The sequence below is a fragment of the Cuculus canorus genome, chromosome Z (assembly GCF_017976375.1).
Source record: "Cuculus canorus isolate bCucCan1 chromosome Z, bCucCan1.pri, whole genome shotgun sequence".
In the NCBI taxonomy this organism is placed as follows: domain Eukaryota; kingdom Metazoa; phylum Chordata; class Aves; order Cuculiformes; family Cuculidae; genus Cuculus; species Cuculus canorus.
Window position 1 is genome coordinate 68,785,128 of NC_071441.1, and position 25,139 is coordinate 68,810,266.

General features: G+C 56.6%; 4 protein-coding genes across 6 annotated transcripts in view; 3 read left to right on the forward strand and 1 right to left on the reverse strand.

Annotated features, from left to right (window-relative positions):
* Positions 1–2,296: 2,296 nt before the first annotated feature.
* Positions 2,297–8,388, forward strand: DCTN3 (dynactin subunit 3). The gene is made up of 7 exons (XM_054055435.1): positions 2,297–2,425; positions 4,043–4,127; positions 5,165–5,251; positions 5,874–5,957; positions 6,523–6,581; positions 7,281–7,340; positions 7,983–8,388. Exons 1-7 carry the CDS (start codon positions 2,336–2,338, stop codon positions 8,070–8,072), a joined length of 555 nt encoding a protein of 184 aa, XP_053911410.1. The 5' UTR covers positions 2,297–2,335; the 3' UTR covers positions 8,073–8,388.
* Positions 8,389–9,571: 1,183 nt separating this feature from the next.
* Positions 9,572–13,619, forward strand: RPP25L (ribonuclease P/MRP subunit p25 like). The gene is made up of 2 exons (XM_054054432.1): positions 9,572–9,638; positions 12,134–13,619. Exon 2 carries the CDS (start codon positions 12,143–12,145, stop codon positions 12,701–12,703), a length of 561 nt encoding a protein of 186 aa, XP_053910407.1. The 5' UTR covers positions 9,572–9,638; positions 12,134–12,142; the 3' UTR covers positions 12,704–13,619.
* A 2,330-nt stretch (positions 13,620–15,949) lies between these two features.
* ENHO (energy homeostasis associated) lies at positions 15,950–21,002 on the forward strand. Its single transcript, XM_054055265.1, has 2 exons — positions 15,950–16,364; positions 16,992–21,002. The coding sequence occupies exon 2, from the start codon at positions 17,299–17,301 to the stop codon at positions 17,482–17,484; it is 186 nt and encodes a 61-aa protein (XP_053911240.1). The 5' UTR covers positions 15,950–16,364; positions 16,992–17,298; the 3' UTR covers positions 17,485–21,002.
* DNAI1 (dynein axonemal intermediate chain 1) overlaps positions 19,873–25,139 on the reverse strand; it is a 156,075-nt gene continuing 150,808 nt past the window's right edge. For all 3 annotated transcript variants that reach the window (XM_054055264.1, XM_054055263.1, XM_054055262.1), the window contains one exon: positions 19,873–19,999. In XM_054055264.1, the coding sequence (XP_053911239.1) occupies positions 19,895–19,999 (105 nt within the window). In that variant the 3' untranslated portion in view covers positions 19,873–19,894. The remainder of the gene's footprint in view (positions 20,000–25,139) is intronic.

Consider the following 25,139-nt stretch of genomic DNA (forward strand, 5'->3'; position numbering starts at 1 on the left):
GAAGGAGATGGAGGATGCAGGGACGATCCAGTCTAGCAGGAGAAGTGCTGAATCTATCCTCAGTGCCAGGCTCGGGGGAGGTGGCTGTGGAATCACTGTGCCACTGTGGGCTCCAGGGATGGGGATGGGGTCAAAGCCCCTGTCTCAGCCCCAAGAAGCGAGGGATGGGGACAGCAGGGGACTGGATTTGTCACGCTCTGTGCTGGACTGCCGGCAGCCAATGCTGCAGCTTCAGCTCCACTCCAAGGCTCACATGCTGGATGGGGCCTTCAAGGCTGAATGCCCTCCCATCCCAAAGTCCCACCTAGGGACCTGAATCCCAGGACTGCCTGGATTTCTCACATAGGGAGGAAAGGGACGGGACTGGGTTATCTGTCACCCCTTAGCATGGGGATTTGTGTTTGCAGACATTGCCTATCACGCTGGGCACAAGCCCTGGTAGCCTCAGTGCCCTCTAAACATGGGCCAGCAGTGTGCTTGCACAGCCCTCAGCTCCTGCTGCAGCCCCCAGCGATTTCTGCTAATGAAGCCATTCCTAATTGTGGCCTTTGTGAAACAAAGCGCAGCTCTTCCCCTCTGAAGATGTCTCTTCTATAGCCCAGCTATCGATCCCTGGGAAAAAAGGGAGAGCACAGAGGGACTCAGCCTGCTCCTCCTGCCTGTGGGGTCTGCACAGATTGTCCAGGGAGATTTGAGGGGTGCACGGGGGTTGCTGGGACCCTGGGCCACCCCACAGCTCCCTCCTGCAGCCTGGCATCCCCATACAGCTCCCTGCAGGAACACATCTATAAGACCAAAGCTTTTTCAGGGCACAGTCAAGTTTGAGCTCAGCAAAGGTCACTGGGAGGATCCCTAAAGGCACGTAGCCTGCCTTGCCAGCCACGCCAATGAAATGCTCACTATTAGTATATGTTTTCACCTAAAAGCCTGGCCTGGGATCATGACTGGGGGCTCCCTTGTGCCTGGGACTTATCAGTCCAACACCCATCCCCATACTGGACACCCAAGAGGGACAGGGACCGCCCTTCAGCCTGGAGCAGCTCGGCACTGCTGAGGCGATGTGGGTGCAGGAAGATTACAAGGTGCTTTGGAGACTCCCGAACTTCTCCCTCTGCAGTCTGGAAAGTCTTCAGGCTTTCCTTTGTGGTGGATGCTGCTACCTTGAATTCATCTCCTGACTTAGAGGTGCTGGTGGATGAGAAGCTCAGCATGAGCCAGCAATGTGCAGTTGCACCCCAGAAAGCCAACCGTGTTCCGGGCTGCATGAAAAAGTGTGACCAACAGGACAACGGACGTGATTCTGCCCCTCTACTCTGCTCTTGTGAGACCCCACCTGGAGTACTGCATTCAGTTCTGGATGAGGCAGGAAGGACATGGATCTGTGAGCCCAGAGGAGGCTATGAAGATGATGAGAAGGGTGGAGCCCCTCTGCTGTGAGGAAAGGCTGAGAGAGTTGAGGTTGTTCAGCAGCGAGAAAAGAAGGCTCTAGGGAGACCTTAGAGCAGCCTTCCAGTACAGAAAGGGTCTCTAGAAAAGTTGGGAGGGGCTCTTTGTCAGAGAGTGCAGGGACAGGACAAGAGGGAATAGTTTAAAGCTCAAAGAGGGGAGATACAGATGAGATCTTAAGAAGAAATGTTTTCCTGTTAAGGTGATGAGGCACCAGCACAAGTTGCCCACAGAAGGATGCACCACACCTGGAGGTGTTCAAGGCCAGGTTTGATGGGGCCATGAGCAACCTGATCCAGCAGAAGGTGTCCCTGCCCATGGCAGGGGGGTTGGAATAGATGGTCTTTGAAGTTCCTTCCAAACCAAAACATCCTGTGATTCAGTGATGTCACCCCTTTGAGAAACCCCTGTAACCATGAAGACTGGTTTTGGCTGCTGCTTTCATTGTGTCTCCATTTTTGGTGCGTGTCACTGCTGACAGTCGATGGGAGAAAGGTGAAGTCGGGCAGGCAGGAGCCTGAGGGAGGGCTCGCGGCAGCCGCATGTATTTCAAAGGCCCTGCATCCACAATGGCCTATGGATCGCTGCATCCATTTCTTTTTCATATCTCCGAGTGCCTCTTTCCTGGAGGACTGCGCCAGGACGGAGCAGCCATCGACCGCGCTGGGTCCTTCTCTAGAGTGCAAATCAACATCGACCGCAGCCGTCCCTCACCTCGCCTCGCAGCGCTGCTTCGCATCTCCTGCATCCCACGCCCCGCCTCCATCCCGCTCCATCACAGCGGCACCGTGGTCCCCAAGCCATCCTCGTCTCCATGGCAACGGCGGCGCCACGGCAATGGGGCGGGGGCCGGAAGCGGCGCGCGGCGCTTCCGGGGCGGTGGGCAAAGATGGCGGTGGAACTGCAGCGGCTGGGATGGCGCCTCGAGGAGCTGGAGCGGCGGGTCGGCGGCTGCGGCGGGGCCGATGGAGCGCGCAAGGTGCGGCGGGGGCCGCGGGGGCCGCGGGAGGCCGCGAAACCCCGAGGCGGCCGCGAAACCCCGCGGGCCGCGGCTCGGCCCCGCCCGCCGTGCCCTGCAGCCAGGCCTGAGCCTGGCGCGGTCATCGGGGACCGGGTTTGATGGGGTTTGGGGTGCTGGGGACTGGTGGGATTTAGGGTGCCAGGGTTCCATAGGGTCTGGGGCGCCTGATTCTGGCGTGGTCTGGGACGACTGGATCTGAGGTGCCCAGCTCTGGTGAGGTTTAGCTGCTCGTGTCTGAGCTGCCTGAGTTCAGCAGGATCTAGGGTGGCCTGGTGTGGAGTTCTCGTGCCTGGGGTGCACAGGTTTGACGGGATTTGGGGTGCCCGGCTTCCATGGGGTCTGGGATGCTCAGCTCTGGTGGGGTTTAGGGTGCCTGAATCTGGGGTGCATGGGTTCAGCGGGGTCTGGGGTTCCCTGGTGTGGGGTGCCCAGGTCTCACAGGATTTGAGGTTTGCCTGGGTTCCATTTGGTCTGACATGCTCAGGTCTGGTGAGGATCTGGGTTGCCCAGGTCCAGCAGAGTCTGTGGCACCTGGGTTTGGTGGCGTGTGTGCTCTGTGGTGCCCAGCTCTGGTGGGGTTTAGGGTGCCCAGATCTGGGGTGCCAGGGTTCCATGGGGTCTGGAGTGCCCAGGTCTGATGGGATTTGGAGTGCCTGGGTCTGGGGTGGCCGGGTTCAACAGGGTCTGGGATACCTGGGTTTGGTGGGGCCTGGGGCACAGCAAGCTTTGGGGTGCCCGAGTCCGGAGTGCTCAGACACGGCAAGGTTGGGGATGCTTGGGTCTAGGGTGCTCAGGCCTGAGGTGTCTGGGTCTGGTGGTGTCTGTGGTGCCTGGGCCTGACAGGGTTTGAGGTGCCTGGGTCTGGCAGGGTCTGCAGTGTGAGGGTTCAGTGGAGACAGAGACACCTGGGTCTGGTGTTCTTGGGTCGGACGTGCTTGGACCTGATGAGGTTTGAGGTGCCCAGGTCTGGGGTGCCTGGGCTTGACACGGTTTGAGATGTCTGGGCCTGGCGGAGTCTGGGCTGCTTGGATCTGGGGTGCTTGAGTCTGATGTGCCCCATCCCAGTGGAATCTGGGGTGCTCAAGTCTGGGGTGCCCATGTTCAGCAGGGCCTGAGGTGCCCAAGTCTGGCGGAGTCTGGGGTATAAGGATTCAGTGGATCTAGGCTGCTCAGGTCTGGCAGGGTCTGGAGTGCCTGGGTGTCAGGTGCTCGGATCTGGGGAGCCTAAGCACAACGAGATCTGGGGTGCTCAGACCTGGCAGGGTCTGGGGTGCTTGGGTCTTGCAAGGTCGGGGGTGCCCAGGTTTGAGTGCCCAGATCTGGGTGCCCAGGTCCAGCGCAGTCTGGGGTTCTCAAGTCTGGTGGGGTCTGGGGTGCCCAGCCTAGTGAGGCTTGGAATGCCTCAGTCTGGGGTCCAGCAGGGTCTGGGGCACCTGAGTTCAGTGGGACCTGAGGTGTGTGGGTGCAGCATGGTCTGGGGTGCCTGGGTCTGAGGTGCTTGGATCTGGTGGGGTTTGGGGTACCCAAGCCTGGCAGGGTTTGACAGACCTGTCCCCCTCCTCTGCCCCCCTGCAGGTGGCTGATGAGCTGGTGAAGGTGCAAGTGGCACTGAACAACATTGCCGGGAAGAGAGAAAGGATCAAAATCCTGTATAAGAAAAGTGAGCAGCCCTGGGGAGAATCTGGGGGGGCGAGGGGGCTCAAAACACCATGTGTAGCATTCCACTCCTCTAAACAAACATCCCTTCCTGCACCTCCCTGAGCAGGCACTTTTCATTTTGGGCTCTTGCTTTGCATATTGGGCAGAGAAATAAGTGACTGGGTGAAGTGTTTTTCTGCTTATAATTCTCCCATCAGCCACTGGGAATGGGGAATGGGCCACTGCAACCTGTTATTTGCTTCATATCCGCCTGGACTAGTGCAGTGATTTACTCTACCTGGAAGAAAGCCTGTGAGGGCTGTTGGAGCATGTTGGGGCTCCTGAAATGAATTCATAGAATGGTTTGGGCTGGAAGGGACCTTAAAGCCCATCCAGTTCCATTTCGCTGCTGTGAGCAGGGACACCTCCCACTCAATCAAGTTGCTCAAAGCCTCATCTAACCTCGATAAGGTTCTTGCATGCTTGGACTCCAGTGCACTGGAGCTCTCCCCTGTATGTGTGGTGGGAGCAGTAAGGGTCACATGGAGCCTCTGCTGGACCGGTCTAGGGAGCCACCTTGGAACTGGGGGATATCGGGAATGGGCACTGGAGTGGTGCTTTGTCCTGCAAAGCTGACTCTTGGCCAAGTTTGGCTGCATGGTATGGCAGGAGGAGCAAGCTGTGTAGGCTCTTTATCAGGGAGTATAGTCACAAGATGAGGAATAATGATTTTAAACTGAAAGAGGTGAGATTTAGGTTAGATCTTAGGTTTTTCTGTGAGGGCGGTAAGGAACTGGCACAGGTTGCCCAGAGAAGTCATGGACACCCCCTCCCTGAAGGTGTTCAAGGCCAGGTTGGATTTAATTTGTCAGTTCTTAGTTAGACTGCTCCGAAGTTGTGTATTTTCAAGTGCCATAGAAATTAATGAATGTGAACAAAAATGACCCTGAGTTGGCCATGTTTATAAAGTAACCTGATGTAAAGCCCAGAGGGGAATTACACTTCAAAGACAATAGCAACTCTTCTGCTGTTTGTCTCCAAATCTCTTTTTCTCTCTAGTTGAGGATGTAATAAAATACCTGGACCCTCAGTACATTGATAGGATGGCTGTCCCAGATGCCATGAAGCTGCAGTTCATCTTAGCAGGTACAGTATGAAACAAGATGAAACAAGAGGCGGGTTCAGCACTGCCAAAGTTGTTTTTTTCACCTAAGCTGGATGAGGATGGGTTTCTTTTATTCAATTGTAAGGATCTGCCATGGCACCCTCTTTAGATCTGTCAAGAGAGACGGTTTCTACAAGGATGTCAGTCACCCTAGTGTTCCCTTGTGAACATCTGTGCTGCGGGTTTATCAGTTCTGATCTTTTTAGTATGGATCAGTTTAACCCTGAATTAATAAAAGCTTGAAAATAAAAACTGGAGCCAGGACAGTTTTCCTCACCCCACTTCCAATATGTCCTAGGCTGTAACAAAAGTGGAGGACCTTTGCTTGTACTTCAACCACCTTCTAGCCTTGTCCTCTTGTACCCCAAAGAACTTCAGCCTTGTTTGGTCTAGTCTTCAAATGAAACTTTGTGGAGATTTTCCTGCTGTAAGTTGGTGTGAGCCAGAATCCAGGGGTGTGTGACACAAATATCTAAGTAAAATCACAAACAGGCCCCTTTCTGTATGGCTGGATCAGCTGGAAAAGTTAACTTGCCAGTATTTGTGAAAAGCCAAAGCGGTGTCTTGTATTTACTGAAGTTGCTTCTTGTCCCTCCCCACCAGAAGAGCAGGTTATTCCAACCCAAGCAGCCCTTCTGGAGCAGGTGAAGAACCTCCAGCCTGTCCTGGACAGTGCGAGCATCCGAGGTGTGTATATTCTGCAAGTTTGGGCTGTGAAAGCCACCTCACAAGCTGCTGCCTATCCTGTTTTCCTTTTCTTTCTTGAGACTCAGTCTAGAGGCAAGGGTGGCTGAGCACACAGCCTGGTGTGAGTAACATAGGTACAGACAAAGCATATCTGCTGCTCTGACTTCTCATGTGAAGTCAAGGAGGTGATGGAGTAGTCAGGAAGCAGGTTAGAAAGCAGGTTAGTTTGGCAGAGAGGGTGGAGCTCAGCAGGACATTCCTGCTGATGAGCCCCTTTCCATCCAGAACATGCTGGATGGATCTCTGCCCCTGGCATGGGCGGAGAGCTAATGCTTATCCAGGTAGTTTACGCTAATGGAGTTGACAATGCTGACATCCCTTAACTTGTCCCAGTTAGCAAGTAAACTTGGTATTCCGTTCCCTGGTAGCCAGGGGTTTCATATGGTGGGAAAGGTGTATTTGTGGCATGTGGTGAGTTCTGCTGCAGTGTGCTTATGCAGAAGGAATGGTCTTTATTTTGGGAATGTGATGCATAACAGAATGGGTTTTTCTTCTGTGTTTCCAGCGGTTCCTGACCATGCAGCCAAACTACAGCGACTCTCTCAGATCCACATACAGCAGCAGGTAACGTGAATGTCCCTGACAGTCTTGACTAGCAGGGAGAAGGAACCATTTGCCAGAGGCTGTGCTGGCTCCCCTGTACTTGCAGTTGCTTGAATTGCTCACTTTCAGCAGGATTTTTCAATCCCAGGATATTCATACTGTAGTCTTAAATTTAAGCCCTTGGGGGAGGAAGTAGCCAGGATTTGTGACATTTGGGTCTGAGATGCAAAAGCATTTTCCAAGTAACCTGCTCAAACAGACATCTGAGTGAGACTTAATGAGGTGCTGAGGGTTTACCCAGCTGGCGTTTCCCCTTTCACTGGGACACTGAGGTAATGTATGGCACTCCCTGTGTACCAGTCTCTGGAAGGCTGTGGGTGCCATCCCCTTGTCAGTTCACCCCTGAGTACTCCTGGGCCCTGGGCAGCACTTAATGCCACCTTTCACTGCGAGTTTCCATTCTGGGGCAAGCAAAGCCCGGATGCTGACTGAGGAGAGGTGGGCAGCAGTGCGACCGCAGGGCCTTTGGTGCTTTGTGAGCATAGGTGTTTGTACACTCTCTCGGCTGTTGGAACACTTCCAGCTGCCTTGAGTGGCCAAGGCAAAAGCTGTAGTCCCAGTCATGGCCTTGGATGAGATTCCCCGTGTGCTGTCAGTGACTGGGAGGACAGATGTATTCCAGCTGATTGATTGCTCACTCGCTGCGGCTCCTCTCCACAGGAACAGCGTCAGGATCTCTCTGACAATGTCAAGACACTCCTGGAAGACTACAACAAGATGGTATCCTTTGATTCTTGGGCTTGGCATGGCCAGACTCCCTGGGCTGGTTTTGCCCATATAAACCCAAGGTTTAGTGCCTGATGCCCTTTCTGACATGGTACTTCCTGTGTCCCTGTCATATTGCTCTTGGGAGCAAGGCTGCGGGCCTGCTGAGATGGGAAGGACAGGGTGCCACCTGTGAGCCAGAGCTCCTGTGCCAGATCCGCTCACAGCACGGCTGGGCACAAGGGAGCAGCGCAGCCTGTGTGTTCACACGGGCTGGCTGGATGTCAGCATCTCTGTCAGGCAACTGGTCCGTGTGACCTGCCTGAGCCAAGGCTAATCCTGGCCAGGTAGGATCCCAGTGCTGAGACTCTTCCTAAAACCACAGGGTAGGGAAGCTTTGCTCTTTTCTGTAGAAATCCTCTTGAAACGCACTGCTACACAGTGTTCAGAAGCACTTCCTGGGCTCCCATCTGTGTTTGGTGCTGCACAGAGGCTCCACACCTGGATGGTTTGAGTCCATGCAGGCTTTCTGCAGCCTGGCGTCCCAGGCCCTTTACAACCTCCATTCTTTGGGAGAGGAACGGTGCTGTCAGGGTGATCTGAGCTTGGTGTCTTCCCTGCAGTTTTCACATCTCTTTCCTTAACAGTCGTGTCCAGACCCTGCTTCTCTCCAAGCAGTTTGTTCAGTGGAATGAAATACTGACACGGCTGGAAACAGCCAAGGGAGGGAAACCTGCAGCAGAGTGATGGTGGAGCCAGGAACATGGAAAACCCCAGGGACTCTGCCGGCCTTGGATTGCTCTGGAGAGGCTGCAGCACAGCTTGCACCCAGTTATCTCGGCATCTTCACACTTGGCGTGAGCATGCAGCAGGTGACATTGCAGCTCCTGGGGCTCCGTGGCTCCACAGCTGAGCTCTGCTGTCCTACATCGAAGCCACACTACTCATTAATTTGCCACTGTTTGCAAATCTTGCACTTCCCCTGAATACATTTTGGTTTGTAATGTATTTAAAAATCCCTTTGTGCTCTACTACGATCTACAATAAAAGTCCTGGAATGCTCCTTGGGTTGTCTCTTCGTTCCCTGGACGCAGCCATGGCGCAGGCTGTCCCTTCCTGCCTGCTTTTCCCTAGGCAGCGAATGCCAGAGGCCTCATGGCAGCCTGCAGGAGTTTGCCAGTGACTTCTAAGGGCAGGTAAATCACTTCCAGCCTCTCTGGCCTGCAGCAAACGTGCTTCCTGCTGTTTCTTCCCCTACATGTGAGCTGTCTGTGCCCAAGGGAATTTGGCCTGACAGGGCCAGGGTGTTCTCTCAGTGGCTCTTCCCTTCCTCCTCCCTCTGAGGCAGATCCTGTGGGGGCTCTTTTCCCTTGGGAGAGGAGTGTGAGCTGTGCCTCCTCTGGTCTGGCTGTAGCCTGGAGCTTCTCCTGGCACAGCAGTGTTCCTAAGTTGGAACTGGTGTGCTTGGGAGGGTCCCAAACCCTCCTGCTGGGTGAGACGCTGACCATCCGTTCTCAGGAATGGAGTTTAGTGGTGGACAGGTACGGTTGATGATCACAGAATGGTTTGGGTTGGAGGACCTTAAAGCCCATCCAGTTCCACCCCCCGCCATGGGCAGGGACACCTCCCACCAGCCCAGGCTACCCAAGGCCCCATCCAACCTGGCCTTGAACCCCGCCAGGGTTGGGACAGCCACAGCTTCCCTGGGCAACCTGGGCCAGGGCCTCACCGCTCTCAGCATGAAGAGTTTCTTTCCAATGTCTAATCTAAATCTTCCCACTTCCAATATAAAGTCGTTTTCCTTTGTCCTGTCACTCCAGGCCCTTGTAAAAGCCCCTTCCCAGCTTTCCTGTAGCCCCTTCAGGTACTGGAAGCTGCTCTACGGTCTCCCCGCAGCCTTCTCCGGGCAGAACAGCCCCCGCTCCCTCCCCTGTCCTCACAGCAGAGGTGCTCCAGCCCTCGGATCATCTTTGGGACCCATTCCAACAATTCCCTATCCTTATGTCGGGGCTTCCAGGTCTTTTCCAACCAAACCATTCCACGATTCCACGGCCCGGGAGTCGCGCAGGATTCCCGGGGGGAGCATCCTCACCCCTGGGACGGCGAGGGGGCTACGAGCCTGCGAGCATCCCCGGGAGAGCCGCCCCGGAGCGGGGACCGGGCGGGCGATGGGCGGGGTCAGGGCTGGGCTGGGACGCGGCATCCCGGGCAGCCGGCAGGCCGTGACGTCACCCGCGCCGCGACGGCGCCCCCGTGACGTCACGGCGGCCCGCCCCCCCCCCCCGCCGCCATCTCGTGCGGAGGCGCCGGCAGGTGAGAGGGGCCCTCGCGCGTCCCGCACCCGTCCTGCATCCCGTATCCATCCCATGCCCATCCCACATCCATCTCACGCGTCCTGCACCTATCCCGTGCATCCCGCATCCATCCCGCCCATTCTCGCGCATTCCGCATCTATCCCGCGAAAACTGACCCCATCCCGCGCATCCCATATCCATCCCGCACCCTTCCCCCTCCATCCCACATCCATCGCGCTCATCCCACGCATCCCGTATCCATCCTGCACCCATCCCGCACATCCCGTATCCATACTGCACCGACCCTTCGTATCCTGTGTCCATCCTACACCCATCCTGTGCATACCACACCCTTCCCGCATATCCCGTATCCATCCCACACTCATACCACACATCCCATACCTATCCCGCACATCCACACTCCTCCCACTAATCCTGCATCTATCCCGCGAATCCTGACCTCATTCTGCATATCTTGTATCCATCCCGCACCCATCCCATACATCCCACGCCCATCACACTCATCCCACGCATCCCGCAAATCCTGCCCCCGTCCCGTTCATCTCACACTCATCCTGCACCCTTCCCCTGCATCCCACATCCATCACACTCATCCCATGCATCTCATATCCATCCCACACCCATCTCGCGCATCCCACACCCATCCTACATATCTCGTATCATCCCACACATCCCATACCCATCCCGCACATCCCATATCCATACTGCACCCTTCACTTGCATCCCACACCCATCGCATACATCCCACACATCTCGTATCCATCCTGCACCCATCCCGTGCATCCCACACACCCCATATCCATCCCATATCCATCCCACATATCCCACATCCATCTTGCACCCATTCCTGCATATCCCACGCCACTCCCGCTCCCTGCGCCGGGTGCTGTGGCTGCAGCCACTCAGCCTCCCCGCCCATCCCCACAGCTCGCCCTGGTGGTGCCCCCCGGCTCCTGCCCCGCACGCCCTGCCCCACAGCCGCTGCCCCACAGCTGCTGCCCAGCCCCGCAGCCCCAGCCCCTGTCCATCCACACAGCAGCTATGCCCCACCTCCATCCCCACACCGGGACCTGGGGCTGTCCATTCTTCCCCATAGCTGCCATCCAGGCTCCCTGCAGAGCACCCCCTCCCGATGGCAGCCCCCCAGCCTTTCCAGGCAGCACTGGCCTCCACTGCCCACAGCCCCACAGCCGCGACCTCGGTTCCCCTGCTGCCTGCACAGCTACGTTCCCAGCCCCGAGGTGGCCAAGGTCTCTCGGAGGGATGTGGTGCAGCCCTGCCTTCTCTCAGGAGTGGGGTGCGAGGGGCAGCTCTGAGTGAGATGGGGCTGAAGAGTCTATGGGTGGCAGTGCCTTCAGCTGTGTGCCTGGTGACTTGGGCTCTGTGGTAGGGACAACCATAGAATATCCTGAGTTAAGGGACTCACAAGGATCATCGAGTCCAGCTCTTGTCCCTGCACAGGACAACCCCACTATTCACACTGTGTGTCAGAGTGCATTGTCCAAATGTTTCATGAATAGTTAGGCTTGGTGCCATTGCTGCTTCCCTGGGGAGCTGTGCTCCACCATCCTCTGGGTGAAGAACTTTTTCGCAGTATCCAACCTAAATCTCCCCTGGCACATCCATTCCCTTGGGTCCTGTCATTGGTCACCAGAGGTTCCCTGGGGAACTTGTTCCAGTGTTCCACCACCCTCTGCGACCGAGTGTCCTACACAGATGATGGTGAGGGAAGGGCAGCAGGCAAAGAGGGCAGCTGTGAGATGAGCTGTCTGTCCTCCTCACTCTCCCTCAGAGAGCCCCTGCTTTGTTCATCATGTGCCTTTCTGTTGTCTGGCTTCTTGCTGGCCATGTCTCCTGCCAGCAACCCCTCTCTGGCTTCCACCTACAAGCCCTCACTTGCTCTTTCCTGCCTGGAACCCCTCACTTCCTGGCTTCCCTGTATCCACCACTGTTCCGTCCAGTACCCCATCCCTGGCCTTTTGCCTGGGGTGGCTGGACTCGGAGCCTCAGGACCCTTTTCCTGTAACAGACCAAGCTGCTGCAGGCCAGCTCTGCCTGAGTTCCTCATGTGCATGTCTGAGGTGGCTTGTGGGGTGTGGCAGTTGATGGTATCCCACTAGCTTCTATTCCAAATAGCCTCTGCTCACCCTTTCATTCTCTGTGTTTCCCTGAGATACAGCCTATATTTTCCACTCCATCCCGCTTGTACCCACAACGCTGTCCCTGTTCCTCTCACCACCTGCCTGCCAGGGCCCAGGCTCACCTTTACCTTGTTCAAACTGTAGGTGCTTGCCGAGGAAGACTGGGTACAAGTGACTCCTCAGCACAAATAGGGCATTCTTCCCAATCTTTTGGATGTGCTTTTTCAGGATCTGCACCTCTGATAGCTCAAAGCACCCTTGATAGGAGAGGTTGTAGGTAATTGTGGTGACAGTTTCTTTGTGCAGCAGTTAAAGCGGGAGTTTGTATTAACGTGTCTGTTTTCCTTTTCAGCGCTGCAGAATGGAGAACTATAAAAAGGCTAAAATTGTGGAGAAACCTTGTCCTCTTCCCTTCACTGACCTGCCCCCTGGTATTATCGAAATGAAAGTGAAGGATGGGAGCAAAATCAGGAATCTGATGGGCTATGCCATTAGTAAGATGGAGTTGGACTCAGTGAGGCAGATCATTTTCACTGGCTCGGGAAAGGCTGTCAGCAAGACCATAACCTGTGTGGAGATCATGAAGCGAAGGCTCAAGGAGCTGCATCAGATCACCAAAGTGCTCTTCCGACAGATTGAAGAGACCTGGGAACCCATTGTGCCTGAGGCAGGCCTCGATGCCTTGACCGTGAAGAGAAACATTCCTGCCATATGCATCCTACTCAGCAAAGATGCCCTTGATCCTCAGGAGCCAGGATACCAGGCTCCGGGTTCTTTTGATGCCTTCTGGACCGAGACACTGAAAGCGGAATCACAGGGCCAAATGAAGAGGAAGCAGGGCGGAGGCAGGGGAGCTGGCAGCACGGGAAAGCAGCCTCGGTCCGCTGGAGGAGGGCATGGGGAGTCCTGCACCAAGTCCTGAGGCGCCGCCACCATGTTTGGGTGTAGTTTGGGGGAGTCATGGAAACAAGCCAGCTGCTGTAGCTGGAAAGCTGCTGCTGAACACGGGGGCTTGCAGAGTTGTTGGGGGAGGGACGGAGAAGTTAACTGTTCCAAAATGGATGCAATTGTAGCTGTCTGAAACTGTTTTGACAAGTTTCCTTGTCAAAGGCTGCCAGGCTGTACTCCTTCGCGTGCGGTTCAGGGAAGATGGGACTTGTCTCTGCCTAAGCAAGGACTGTTGGTGTTTCGTCAATGAGCTCTGCTGGAGCAGGGTTTCGGCTGCCCATGGAGCAGGATTTTGTCTTCCTACGGAGCGGAATTTTGGCTTCCCATAGAGTGAGGTTTCAGCTGCCCGTGGAGTGAGGTTTTGGTTGCCCACTGAGCAGGGTTTTGGCTGCCCAGGCAGCAGACATGCATGGCAGGTGCCTGCTCCTGTGGCAGGTGGTGGTGGCTTTTGCTGCAGTACAGAGGGCAGATGGATCTGATGTGGATCCTCTTGGCTGCCACCTGCACTGCCAGAGCTCGTGTGAGCGGACAGTGGGACAGAGGGCTGGGCCAGCCGCTTCTGTGCCTGTCTTTCTGCTGCTGAGCCCATCAGTCGATTTGAATGTAGAACTACAGGGATACGGCTCCATCTGCAGTTGTGTGTACATGGCACTCCTTCCGTCCTCCTTTCACCTCAGTGGAGCTGATGGTTATGCCTCTCCCTGACAAAGTGGCAGGAGATGACTCCTGTGGTAGCCAGCCTGAAATCCCGTAGCTATGCGAGTGCCTGGTTGGGGTGGTAGTGGGAAGCTCCAGAGGACACTCTTCTTTCCTCTTTCTGCTCCTTTATAATGCACAGAGATGGCTTTAAAATAAAGTTTCCTCTTCCTGTAAATGTGAAATTTGTCATGTCTTCCTTATCCCACTGGAGGTCACCCTATAAGCGCTGGTGGTGGGGCTGCGTCTGCCGGCTGGAACTCTGTTCTTACAGCTTTCCTTGAGGAAGAGGGGACTTGCTTCTCCGCGTTTGTTCCTCTCATGACTGTTAGTGCACCTTGATGCACCGGAAAGGTTTTCTTCCTGCCTTCACCTTCAAGAAAGGTTAAGATTGCCTTTTTTCTTTGGAACCCACTGAAACTCCAAAATACTCAGCTGAGACTCTGCTGAGGATGGAGTATCTTTTCTTGCACAATAGTTTCCTTTCTGGAGCAGCTCTGGAAGGTCATGCTGGGCAGGAAGAAAGTACGGTTCCCGGTGACGGACTGAGCTTTTGCCGTAACAACCCTTGCTCACACTGTGTCTGGAGCGCTGCCTGTTCTGCCCCTTGCCTTCCCAGGTCACTGCCTGCATTGGTGAGCTCCAGCTGGACCTCACATGCTGCTTTGCTAAGGCAACAGGAGCATTGAGAGAAGGGATTTCACTTAAACTGAGAGCAGGAGAGGTGCTGCATTTCCTGTGTGACCTGATGCTTTCCCGACAAGACTTAATCAGAACAAGGTTTCTCACTGGCCAAGCAGCTGGTGTGAGCCGGGACTGTGCCAGGTTTACGTACCTCACCTCCTTCCCCATCCCTTCTCCGGATGGTCTCAGGCACAGTCATGCCCTGCCACACCGTTGTCCCTGGAGCTGTGGAGGTGCTGAGAGAAACACCCAGAGTGCTCTGCGGGGGCAGAGCAGGTGAAACCTGGAGATCGGGCAGAGCTAAGCTGATTTATCTTGGAGCTGTTCCTGCCTGCTGCTCCCTCACATCTGAGGCAACTGCATTTCTTGACTAATTAGCAGATTAACAATAAATGCCAAGGAAAGATGCTCCAGTGTCTGATCAGACATTGCAACAAGCGATGTGTTTGTGTTTGTTTATTGTTGAAAACACTCTCAGTGGAGAGCCGGATCCTCAAACAGCTGGAATAATCCTCCCTGGTGGCGGTGCTGCATTTAATGATGCTTCATCAAAGCTGCAAAGCGGTTTTATTTTTGTTCCGCCGTTCCAAAGTTGCCCTCGGCTGACTGCGGTGGCTTTCCCTGCCGCAGCACGTGGCAGCACTGGAGCTTTCCTTCCCTGGGGCTGGAGAGGGAGTGGGCACCCATTGCATCCATGAGCCCCCCAGCAGCCCCTTGGGTCAGCCAGGAGAGATCCCAGCTCTCTGGTGGGTCTGTTCTCCATCCAGCTGCCTCTTCCCTGGTGTGAGATGCTGCCTGGGGGCTGCCTGGCCCAACAGGCCCCCCTGCCCCGAGGGGCTGCAGCAGATCCCCCCATGCCACCAAGTGGACATCTGGCCCAGCTGTGGCTTTTCAGGAGCAGTTGCGGGTGCCAGAACCACATCCCTGGGGAATTTCAGGAACCCCCCCCAGCTGTGGGAAGAGCCCCCTGTGTCCTCCCAGGCTGTATCCTTCGTCATGAGCATCCCCACGCCAGAATGACACCCCTCGCCAGAGCATCCCTGGCTTCCGTCCCCATTTGGAGGCTGGCAGTTACAAATCAGCAGCCCCTTAGGAACAGGCAGTCCCTGAGCCTCAGTTTCCCCACTGTACAGGACAGGGAAAAGGCAGCTGCGCCTCTGGGGCTACCACTGCCCACATTCCCGGGGTACTGAGTGTCCCTAAACGGCCTGTCTCCATGCTTCATGGGCTGCAGCGGTGCCTGCACCCACCCCTGCCTGACTGCAGACCCTGTGTGACCACAGGGACCCACTGGGAGAGCCAGGCAGGAGCCCCGGGGCTGGGCAGAGCCAGGCAGGAGCGGGCAGAGGCAGGGCAAGCAGGGCAGCGAGGGCAGGGGCAGGGATGGCAGGGATGGCAGGAGCAGTGAGGGCAGGCAGGGGCAGAGCAGGCAGGGCAGTGTGAGCAGGGACACTGTAGGGAGCGTGGGCAGTGAGGGCAGGCAGAGCATGGCGGTGCGTGTAGGGCAGTGCGGGTAGAGGCTCTGCAGTCCGAGCCAACGGGCAGCGTGTGTAGAGCAGGCAGCACAGGCAGTGCGGGGCAGCAGGGACAATGCGGGGCAGCAGCGGCCGGTAGGACAGTGTGGGGCAGTAGGGGCAGCAGCGGCCGGTAGGACAGTGCGGGGCAGTAGAGGGACAGTGCGGGGCAGCAGGGACAGTGCGGGGCAGCTGCGGCCGGTAGGACAGTGCGGGGCAGCAGGGGCCGCGCGGGCCGCTCTGTCGGGTCGCGGCTCACGTGGGGCGGGGGTGGGCGGGGCGCGGTCCCCGCTCGGCCAATGGGCCGCGGGCGGCGGGGGCGCGGCCGCCAATCGCGGGGCGGGGCGGCAGCAGCGCCGCTGCCCGCGGAGGGAGCGCGGGGCTGCGGCACCGCCGGTCGGCTCCGCAACGGGACCCGCACCGCAGCGGGACCCGCGCCGCAACGGGAACCGGCGCTGCAACGGGACCCGCACCCGCTGACCGGCTCCCTGCCCGAACCGGCGCCGGACCCTGACCCGCAGCGGCGCCGACAGCCCGCACGTCGCTCTTTACCGGCACAGGGACCCTGTCCCGCTGCCCCGCTCCTCACCGGCACCGGGACCCCCCACCTCGGTCCTTTCCGGCACCGGGACCCCGCGCCGGGATCCGCATCCCATTCCGGCACCGGGACCCGCTTCCCGCTCCCCACCGGCACCCGCGTCGCCCCCGCGGGGTCCCGGCGGCTCCCGGGCGGCGGGGCAGGTGCGTACCCCCGTGTTCCCGCGGCGATGGGGGGGTTCGGCGGGGCCGGCACTCCCCGCGTTCCCCCTCGGGCCCCGGCGGGTGCGGGACCTCGCGGCGGATCCCGGCGGCGGGAGGAGCCGGGGGAGCGGGGACAGGAGCGGGGCGAGGGATGACCCGGGAAGGGAGTTTGGGCCAGGAGGAGGCGATGGGGCTCCCACCGGGGACAGCTCAGGGGAAGGCGGACAGCCGGGATGCGGGGTGCCGGGAAGGTCCCCCCACATGGGCCGGCCTGGGAGCTGCTGCAGCTGCTGGCACCCACACGGCCTTCCTGAGGGGCTCGGGCAGCCCGTCCCCTCTGCCGGGGGTGATGTTGACTTTAAATGGCTTTAAATTGGAGGGGGGAAGATTTAGATTAGACGTTGGGAAGAAATTCTTCACGATGAGGGCGGTGGGGCACTGGCCCAGGCTGCCCAGGGAAGCTGTGGCTGCCCCAACCCTGGCGGGGTTCAAGGCCAGGTTGGATGGGGCCTTGGGCAGCCTGGGCTGGTGGGAGGTGTCCCTGCCCATGGCAGGGGTGGAATTGGGTGGCCTTTAAGGTCCCTTCCAACCCAAACCATTCCATGACTCTATGATTCTCCTTCCCAGGTGCAGGAGGGAGCAGAGAAGTCCCCGTGTCCCTGCTGCCCTGCCAGAAGAGGGGAAACCAAGAGGAAGCTCTGATCCATCTTTCCCGGCAGCACAGTGAAGCCCAGGACACAATTCTGAGCGGCCAAACTTGACGGGACAACACTGTCCTGCCGCCTGCTGGCCCCATCCCACCACCAGCACCGCCACTGTCCCTGTTGTCCCCTGCCAATGCCGGTGGGTGGAGACCACATGCTCGATTGCTGCGCTGGCACCCCAAGCGTTGGGCCAAGCTGTGGGCCCTGCTTCTTCCCGCGGGACAGTGGCGATGGGGGCTGCTCTCTCCACCGGAGCGATCGTGGCAATTTCTTTTAACTGTGTCATCGCGTTGCTCATCATCATTCTCTTCCTCATCCTCTGCAAGGCCTGCAAGACCCCCTCGTGCCCCAAGAAGAGTCCGGCTTCTGATGCAGACGAGGCAAGGAATGAAGAGAAGTACCTGCTGCAGCCCTGAGCTGCTTGGGGACTTGGGTACCCAGCTGTGCTGAAGGAATTGTGGCAGCGTGGATGCCCGCACTAGGACGGAGCGCTGGCCTGGGTACAATGAAAGCAAAGGCGATACTCAGCCACTCACAGGAGCCATGACTTGGTTTTGGTGTGTAAAGTCCCTGTGGATGACGACAGCGACTGTGGGGATGGAGAGACAGGAGCCAGGGATGTGCTGCGGGGTCAAACCCGCCTGTCCCAGCGGCCAGCGAGTGCAGCAAGAGCCCTGCCTTAGAATGCAGTCTATATTTGGGGACAGTCCATGGGCTCCTCCCTGGCGCTCATGGCCTCGGCCAGCGACCACCACATCGCAGACCTAAGCGGGGCCAGCCAGGGGCTCAGAGAGGGGAGGTAGCAGAGCTGGCACGTCTGCCTGTCCCCAAGTGGGCCCCATCAGCAGAATGGGCTGTTACTGGTTCGGGTGTCTTTGGGGATAGCCCTGGGGTGCCGTGTGCCCCCAGTCTCAGGGGAGCATTTGGCACCCGTCTGTCCCAGCAGCCAGTTTAATAAGCCAAGAGAGGGTCTGCATGGTCTGTCTGTTCATCCCCAGTCTGTCTGTCAATCCCCTCCAGCATTAGAACCAACACTGCCACACAAACGGCCCTCCTCCTCGCTGGGTGCGTGTTCCTGCCTGCCCTCCTGCCTGCTCCCGACTGAGACCAGCCAGCGAGGTTTGACCTGCCCATCGGCAGCAGACGTGTCCTTGTCGGCATCTGCATTCCTGCTGAGAGCAGCCTGGGATATCTTTTATGTTGGGGAGGTGGGAGACACGGGGATTGATGAAGGTGCCTGGCCAAACAGCACTGAAGGGTCTTCCAGCCCTGTTGCTCCCTGGGGACAACTGTGGCTCTGAGGGGAAGGATGGGGGTTGTCTGGCTTGTCCCCAGGCCTGGCAGCTGCCTTTCCCGGGTCTGTCTGCTGGTGTTGTGGGTTTTGGAGGGCTCTGTCCTGCCCATCCTAGAGCCGAGCAATAGCCAAGGTCTCTGCTGGCACAACCAGTGCAATAAGAGGACAGGGCGGGGTCTATGCCAGGTGGACACCAGCCAGGGACCCTGCGCAGGCTTGGCCAGTCTTGGCAGAGCCTGTGGTTCCTCCCCACGTCAGGTGTAGCTAACAGATCCCTTCGCAATGGTGTTTTTACTAGGCTAATAAACCAACTGTAGGACCCAGGTAGCGTCTCTGAGCTCTGCCCAGCACCTGGAAAATTTGGGGGAGATGGCGTGTCTTGCCCATCCTGTCCCACAGGCTTGAGGAGTGGCTGTCCCAGGGCTGGTGGCCAATGTTCCTGCAGGATTGCGGGTTGTTGCTGGGTGATGGCAGCAAGGAAGGGCTCATGTCTGTAGCCATCTGTGGCTTTTAAATGCTGGGTGAGAAATCTGGCTGGGTATTTCATGACAGCAGCATGACGCACGCTGGGCTAGGGGCATGTCAGCGGAGAGCAGTCCCCAGCCCCAGTGCCAGAGGCACCTGAGAGTTTCCAAGCCACAACCTTAAGTTAGAGGGATGCTTTTGGTGGACGCATGCCAGGTGAGCGGATGGAGGAAACCTGCCACTACTCTTGCCTGGTGGAAGAAATGCCTCTGGTCCTCAGTCCTGGCAGTTGTGCATAAGGCTCCAGCGGTCACAGCCCGTTGCTGCTCATCAGCATGCAGTGAGGCTACTGCTGCTCCTGCTGCCACCGCAGCCACGTAGCAGCTAATCCCTTTGCTGCAAAGCGCCAGAGTGGTGGCAAGGCTCTGCAAACCCCAGCGCCCAGCCGTTCTGCAGCCGCCGGCTGGGTTGAAGCAGCTGAGCTGCCCTGGGGAGAGGGGAGTTATGGAGCATCCAGAAGCTGGGGGGTTGCAGCTGCTGTAATACCCAGATGGCAGTGGTGGCATTTCCCTCTTCCACAGCTGTGGCGGGGCATGCCAGGTCCCCAGCCACCCTCTGGCTTATGCTGCCACCCCAGAGTCCAGGGAGATGTGTGTGACTGACCTCACAAATGCTGTGGGGCCGCAGCTCAGTCTCTCTGGTCACTCACTGTGGGGCCGGCTGCCATCGGGCTGCAGCCCTGAGGTTTCCCTAGGGCTGGCAGGACCAGCCTTCACCTGCTCTCCACGGGGCTCTCAGCCAGTGCAAACCCGGCGGAGGGCTGGGAGGAGCTGAGGGCTGTGTGGCTCTGAGGGACCGAGCGCAGTGAGGTGTGCCTGACCCCAGAGATGACTGCATGCCACAGCTCTCCCAGCAACTCCATTTATTTGTCCAGGCATGGAAGCAAAGTGTTCCTGCTATGCAAAGAGCAGGCAGCATGTGGCCCGTGCCTTGCATGCCAAGCAGCCACCAATCAAAGCCAGACTTGTTCGGCCGGCAGCCCTGGCAAAGCCATCGTTCCCACACGCTCACTCCTCTGCCTTGCTCTCTGGCTCTCTCACCAGGTTAAGGATCTTTTCCAGCTTTGCAATTTCCACCTCAGGACCCTTCTTAACCTCCTGGCCTTTCTTCCCCTGCGAAGAGAGCAAGAGAGGGAAAGCTGTGAGCAGGGAGAACCACGGGAATGGGGATGGGTCCATCGTGTCCCAGCTTGCCGCCCTCTCCACAGGGCAATGCCTCTGCCTGTTCCTGTATTTCAAGCCCAAGGTGCCACAAGATAGGTAAAAGCCCCCATGGGGTGATGATAAGGCAGCGTTTAAGTGGAGATGGGAGTGGATCTGTTGATCCACAGTGACACAATCTGTCTATTCCCTCTTTTCTCCCAGCCACATGGGACTAAACCAACCTCTAAGCCCTCCAGCTTTTCCCCACACACCCTGGGGAAGTGCCAGGCGTGAACGACTCCCAGGGCAGTCACAGCAATGCAGCTGTCCAAACCACCCTAAAACAGTCCCACCGTACCCACTCTATGCCAGGGCTCCTGGGGAGAGGCAGCCACAGGAGCAGGGACTTGGCCTTTAGCACCCAAATCTGCTCACTGGGAGGGCAGGTGGGTACAGAGAACCCCTCACCTGGGGGTGCTAAGCGAGTCCCAGGTGGGCTGTTAGCTTGTCACTGAGGCTCTCTTGCCCCTAGGCACACTTCGAGCATCCCTGTGCCTCACTACATGTTGCTGTGCCACTGCAGCACATACCCGGTGTAGGCAGTGAGGAAAAACCCTTTACACCGCTCCCTGGGCACCTCTTCCCACCCTCCCGGGAGCTTGATTCCCAGCCTGCCCAGTTCAGTCCTTGCTTGCTTGGGAGCCATGGGATCTTCCAGGCCTGATGGGAGACAATGTACCTGCTAAGGGTACTGGTGCTACTCAAAGTTTCAGGCAGAACATGTCGTCTCCCCACTGTGGGGCTGCAGTGTGTTCTCATCAGAGCCTGGGACTCTGGGAAGGTGATAATGGGGTCTAGGCTCTCCAGATAACGGCACCCGCACCCACAGCAGAAGAATTTCCCATCCTGCCTTCAGTCCATCAAGCCCTCTGGCACCTGAGCATCTATCCTGTGGGGTTCTTCCAAAACAACATCCACCCAGTCACCACATCCATTACTCAGTGCTGCCTTCCACTCACAGTCTTCCCCTTTGCCAGCCTCACCTCTGGATTTGGGGGGTTGGTCCCTGCTCCTGGGCTGGGAAGCTCTTCTTCCAACTCTGGGTGACTCCCAGCTCCTCAGAGAGCAGATGCCAAGCATGGGTGAGCCAGAAAGCTGGCTCTTCCCAGCACCCCTGAAGTGCGGCCTCTGCATAAGGATGCTCTCAGGAGGCAAAGGGAGCAGCACACAGCATCTGAGCAAGAAGGCCACTTGCTTTCTTCCATCCCCGCTTAGTAAAGATTAATTCTCTTTCCAATGAATCAGCTTCTCTAATGGCTCTGTGTGCAGCAATTGCAAACATACACCTTTCCTTCAGTGCTGGAAACAAATGCTGAACATAACAAAGAGAAAGTTGTAGGGCTGCAGAGATCTCACTGTATTTCCCTAGCAAATTTGGCCATTGCTGAAGGTGGTGACCACTGGGAAAGAAGTCCCCAGGGGGTCCCTGCACTGCTTCCTCATCCCAGCTCTGCACAACCGTAACAGAACAGAGGTTTCCTTCGCTGCTGGAGGGCATGCTGGGGTGAAAAAAGCCTGGGGGAGGCAGGAATGAGGACATTTTGAAACCCCTCTACTCCCAGAACCACAGCCCTGCTCTTCACTTGAGTGCTGGGATTAGCCAAGGTTGTTTTTATTTACCATGTCCACCTATCGCATGCTGGGACAGTGCTGATTTGTATTAACAACACTAAGTGAGCAATGCCCTTTGTGGCTCTGGTCCGGGTGCTGGGAACGATGTTTGAACTAACGGCCCACGTCACAGCCGAGCATCTCTCTGAGTGAGAGTGTTGGGATAAACACAGCTGCTCAGGGTATTTCGGGACTTAGCTATTTCCGCAGAAAAGCTGCTTTGCTGTCTTACAGCGTTCAAAACACTCCCTTTGGCACCCTGCGTCACACACAACACCATAAACAGATCCTTGGGACAGACTAAAGAGGCAACTGCCTTGCTCATCTGGGAAAAGGAGATGCTGAAGCCATCTCCCATCAACTTCCCTCCACCCCAGGCCCATTATTCTCCTCACTGGTAGAATCAGGGAGGGTCCTTGACTGCTGCCCTCCAGAGAGTAACGCCAGGTCCACTGGGACTGTCTGAGCCTTGCTGAAGTCACCAGCTGCAGGCAAGGCTCAGCTCCTAGTCATAGAGCTGTCCCTAAAACCTTGACTTTTGCACTGGCTCAGCTCTTCTGGTGCTTCTGAGCAAGCTGCAACAAAGCCACGCACAAACCTGTAATGAGCCGTAACCGAACTACAGCCCTAATTTAATGCCACATAACCAAGCAAGCAGGACAACACAGGGAAGGAAAATTATAATGTCCTTTTGGAGGCACTGGAACGGAAAGTTTCCCTTTATTCCTCCACATGCTTTTCCCAGGGCAGCTGTGCATGTGAGCTGGTCAGGCCGCTGCAGGCTGTCTGACAGCACCACCATGGCACCACTGAATCCGCCTGGATGCATGCAGCAGCTTCCTACAAATCCAGCAGCTTTCCCTGCATCAGGCCTTCAAGGAGCAGCCCTATTTGAAGCAGAGCTGTTGCAGTCTCCCACAGCGTGTGTGATGCAGGGAAACATCACCTCCATGTGCAGCTGCTGATGGGCTTTCTCTCCCGATGTATGCCACAGTCAGGTGTGGAAAGAGCACTCAGGAGGCTTTGCCACCCTGCATGTAGCTGAGCCCACCCTTCACCTGCATCCCTGCTTACATGGCATGCATGGGGCTCATCGGGAGCTCAGAGGAAGCCGGACCGAGCATCCCCCCCTGGAGCTGACAGATGTAGAGCTGAGTGTGCATGGGAAGTCTGTCCCTGAGGAGCTCATCAAACGGGTACCGAAGCTGCTCACAGCAGCTTTTGCATTGATTTTATTGTTAACAGTTCTCAGCAGGAAAGCAAAATGCTTTTGGCTTGAAATGGTGATGAGGGACGTTTCAGGAAAGCTCATGGCAGGACAGAAAAGGCTCTGCGTGGGATGGGACTCTGCTCACTGACAGGGCACGACCCCTGGGAGCTGTGATGGAAAGGAGACCCTCTACATGCTCCCACGCTGCTGTGTGTGTCACCAAGTTCCCCATTTCCCTCATGGCCCCTTTGCCTTATGCCTGTGCTCTGCTCTGGCTCTACAGGCAGGAAAACTGAGGCAGGGGGATCCCAGTCCTATCAGCAGCGCAGGCACCCTTGGTGGCCCTCTCAGCCCCAAAGGTTAGTACTGACAGGGGAAGCAAAGTAGGAGGTGGAAGATGACTGAGGTGTAGCCCCAGGGGAGAGGGCAGGATAAGGACAAAGACGAGGACTGGGTATTTGAAGATCCCCAGATCCCTCGCCCTGGGAGCCCCACATCCAGCCATCCCCACACTGGCACGTACTGAACTGCACATCCAGGATACGGGTGTCATTTAAACTGGATTCCTTGTGTCTTGGCTGATGCCTTCCTTCCCTTGCTGAACAGTAAACCACTGAGTTAATAAAACTCTCCCATTAAAGCCATGATGCTAGCACTTTCCAGGATCTCTTTTTTTCTCCCATTGGTGAAATAACCATAAAACATCTGCTGTAAGGTTTCGATTAAACAAAGCAAAACATGTTTATGTTTTAAAGTAGTGAGGAAGTCAACCATGCTGGCATCAACACAGAAAAGTCTCCATAAATTCCCCAGGAGGAGAGAGGCCCCTTCCCCCTGCTAAGGGCTTTGTCCTGCTGCCGTCCTGACACTGACAATCCCAGTCCCTGCTATTCCTAACAACATGGGGTTTCTGGACACAGCCATGTTGGGACAGGATATGACCACTTTACAAAGCAGCCCAGTGACCTAGGACACCAGCCTCCCACACAGAACGGGTTTAAGCTTTTACAGACTGATTTCAAAGGGAGTGAGAAGTTCCAAGAGGCCACAAAAGGGGCTACCCCAAATTCCTATCCTTATTATCTCAGTGGAAAGGGGCGCACAACCTGCCAGGACTTCGGAGATATGTCGCTTCTGCAGAAGATATTTCCTTGTTCTCTTCTGCTCAGGGGTAGGTCAAAGTGACACCTCCAGGATAAGAGCTTCTCCATTAGCAAAACACAACAACGATGGGTCCAGCAAATTCAATTAATGAAAGCAAAGAAGAGACATCTGTGGAGCATTTCCATTGGGAAGACCAAGGAATCACAGAATCACAGAATCACAAGGTTGGAAAGGACCCATTGGATCATCGAGTCCAACCGTTCCTAACACTCCCTAAACCATGTCCCTAAGTACTTCATCCACCCGTTCCTTAAACACCTCCAGGGAAGGCGACTCGACCACCTCCCTGGGCAGCCTGTTCCAGTACCCAATGACTCTTACTGTGAAGAATTTTTTTCTGATATCCAACCTGAACCTCCCCTGACGGAGCTTCAGGCCATTCCCTCTAGTCCTGTCCCCTGTCACTTGGGAGAAGAGGCCAGCTCCCTCCTCTCCACAACCTCCTTTCAGGTAGTTGTAGAGAGCAATAAGGTCTCCCCTCAGCCTCCTCTTCTCAAGGCTAAACAACCCCAGCTCTCTCAGCCGCTCCTCATAAGACTTGTTCTCCAGCCCCCTCACCAGCTTTGTTGCTCTTCTCTGGACACGCTCCAGAGCCTCAACATCCTTCTTGTGGTGAGGGGCCCAGAACTGAACACAGTATTCGAGGTGCGGTCTCACCAGTGCCGAGTACAGAGGGAGAATAACCTCCCTGGACCTGCTGGTGACCCCATTTCTGATACAAGCCAAGATGCCATTGGCCTTCTTGGCCACCTGGGCACACTGCTGGCTCATGTTCAGTCGGCTGTCAACCAGCACCCCCAGGTCCTTCTCTTCTGTGCAGCTCTCCAGCCATTCTTCCCCCAGTCTGTAGCACTGCATAGGGTTGTTGTGCCCCAAGTGCAGGACCCGGCATTTGGTCTTGTTAAACCTCATCCCATTGGTCTCGGCCCAGCAGTCCAGCTTGTTCAGATCCCTTTGCAGAGCCTCCCTACCCTCCAGCAGGTCGACACTTCCTCCCAGCTTAGTGTCATCTGCAAACTTGCTGAGGGTGCACTCAATGCCTTCATCCAGGTCATAGATAAAGAC

What these genes read in the sequence shown, in the direction of transcription:
- DCTN3 (XM_054055435.1), top strand. Translation starts at nt 2,336, where the DNA reads ATGGCGGTGGAACTGCAGCGGCTGGGATGGCGCCTCGAGGAGCTGGAG. An exon ending in GCTGCAGTTCATCTTAGCAG is followed by an intron (nt 5,252 to 5,873) that starts GTACAGTATGAA and finishes CCTCCCCACCAG; the next exon opens with AAGAGCAGGTTATTCCAACC. An exon ending in GGACAGTGCGAGCATCCGAG is followed by an intron (nt 5,958 to 6,522) that starts GTGTGTATATTC and finishes CTGTGTTTCCAG; the next exon opens with CGGTTCCTGACCATGCAGCC.
- RPP25L (XM_054054432.1), top strand. Translation starts at nt 12,143, where the DNA reads ATGGAGAACTATAAAAAGGCTAAAATTGTGGAGAAACCTTGTCCTCTT.
- ENHO (XM_054055265.1), top strand. Translation starts at nt 17,299, where the DNA reads ATGGGGGCTGCTCTCTCCACCGGAGCGATCGTGGCAATTTCTTTTAAC.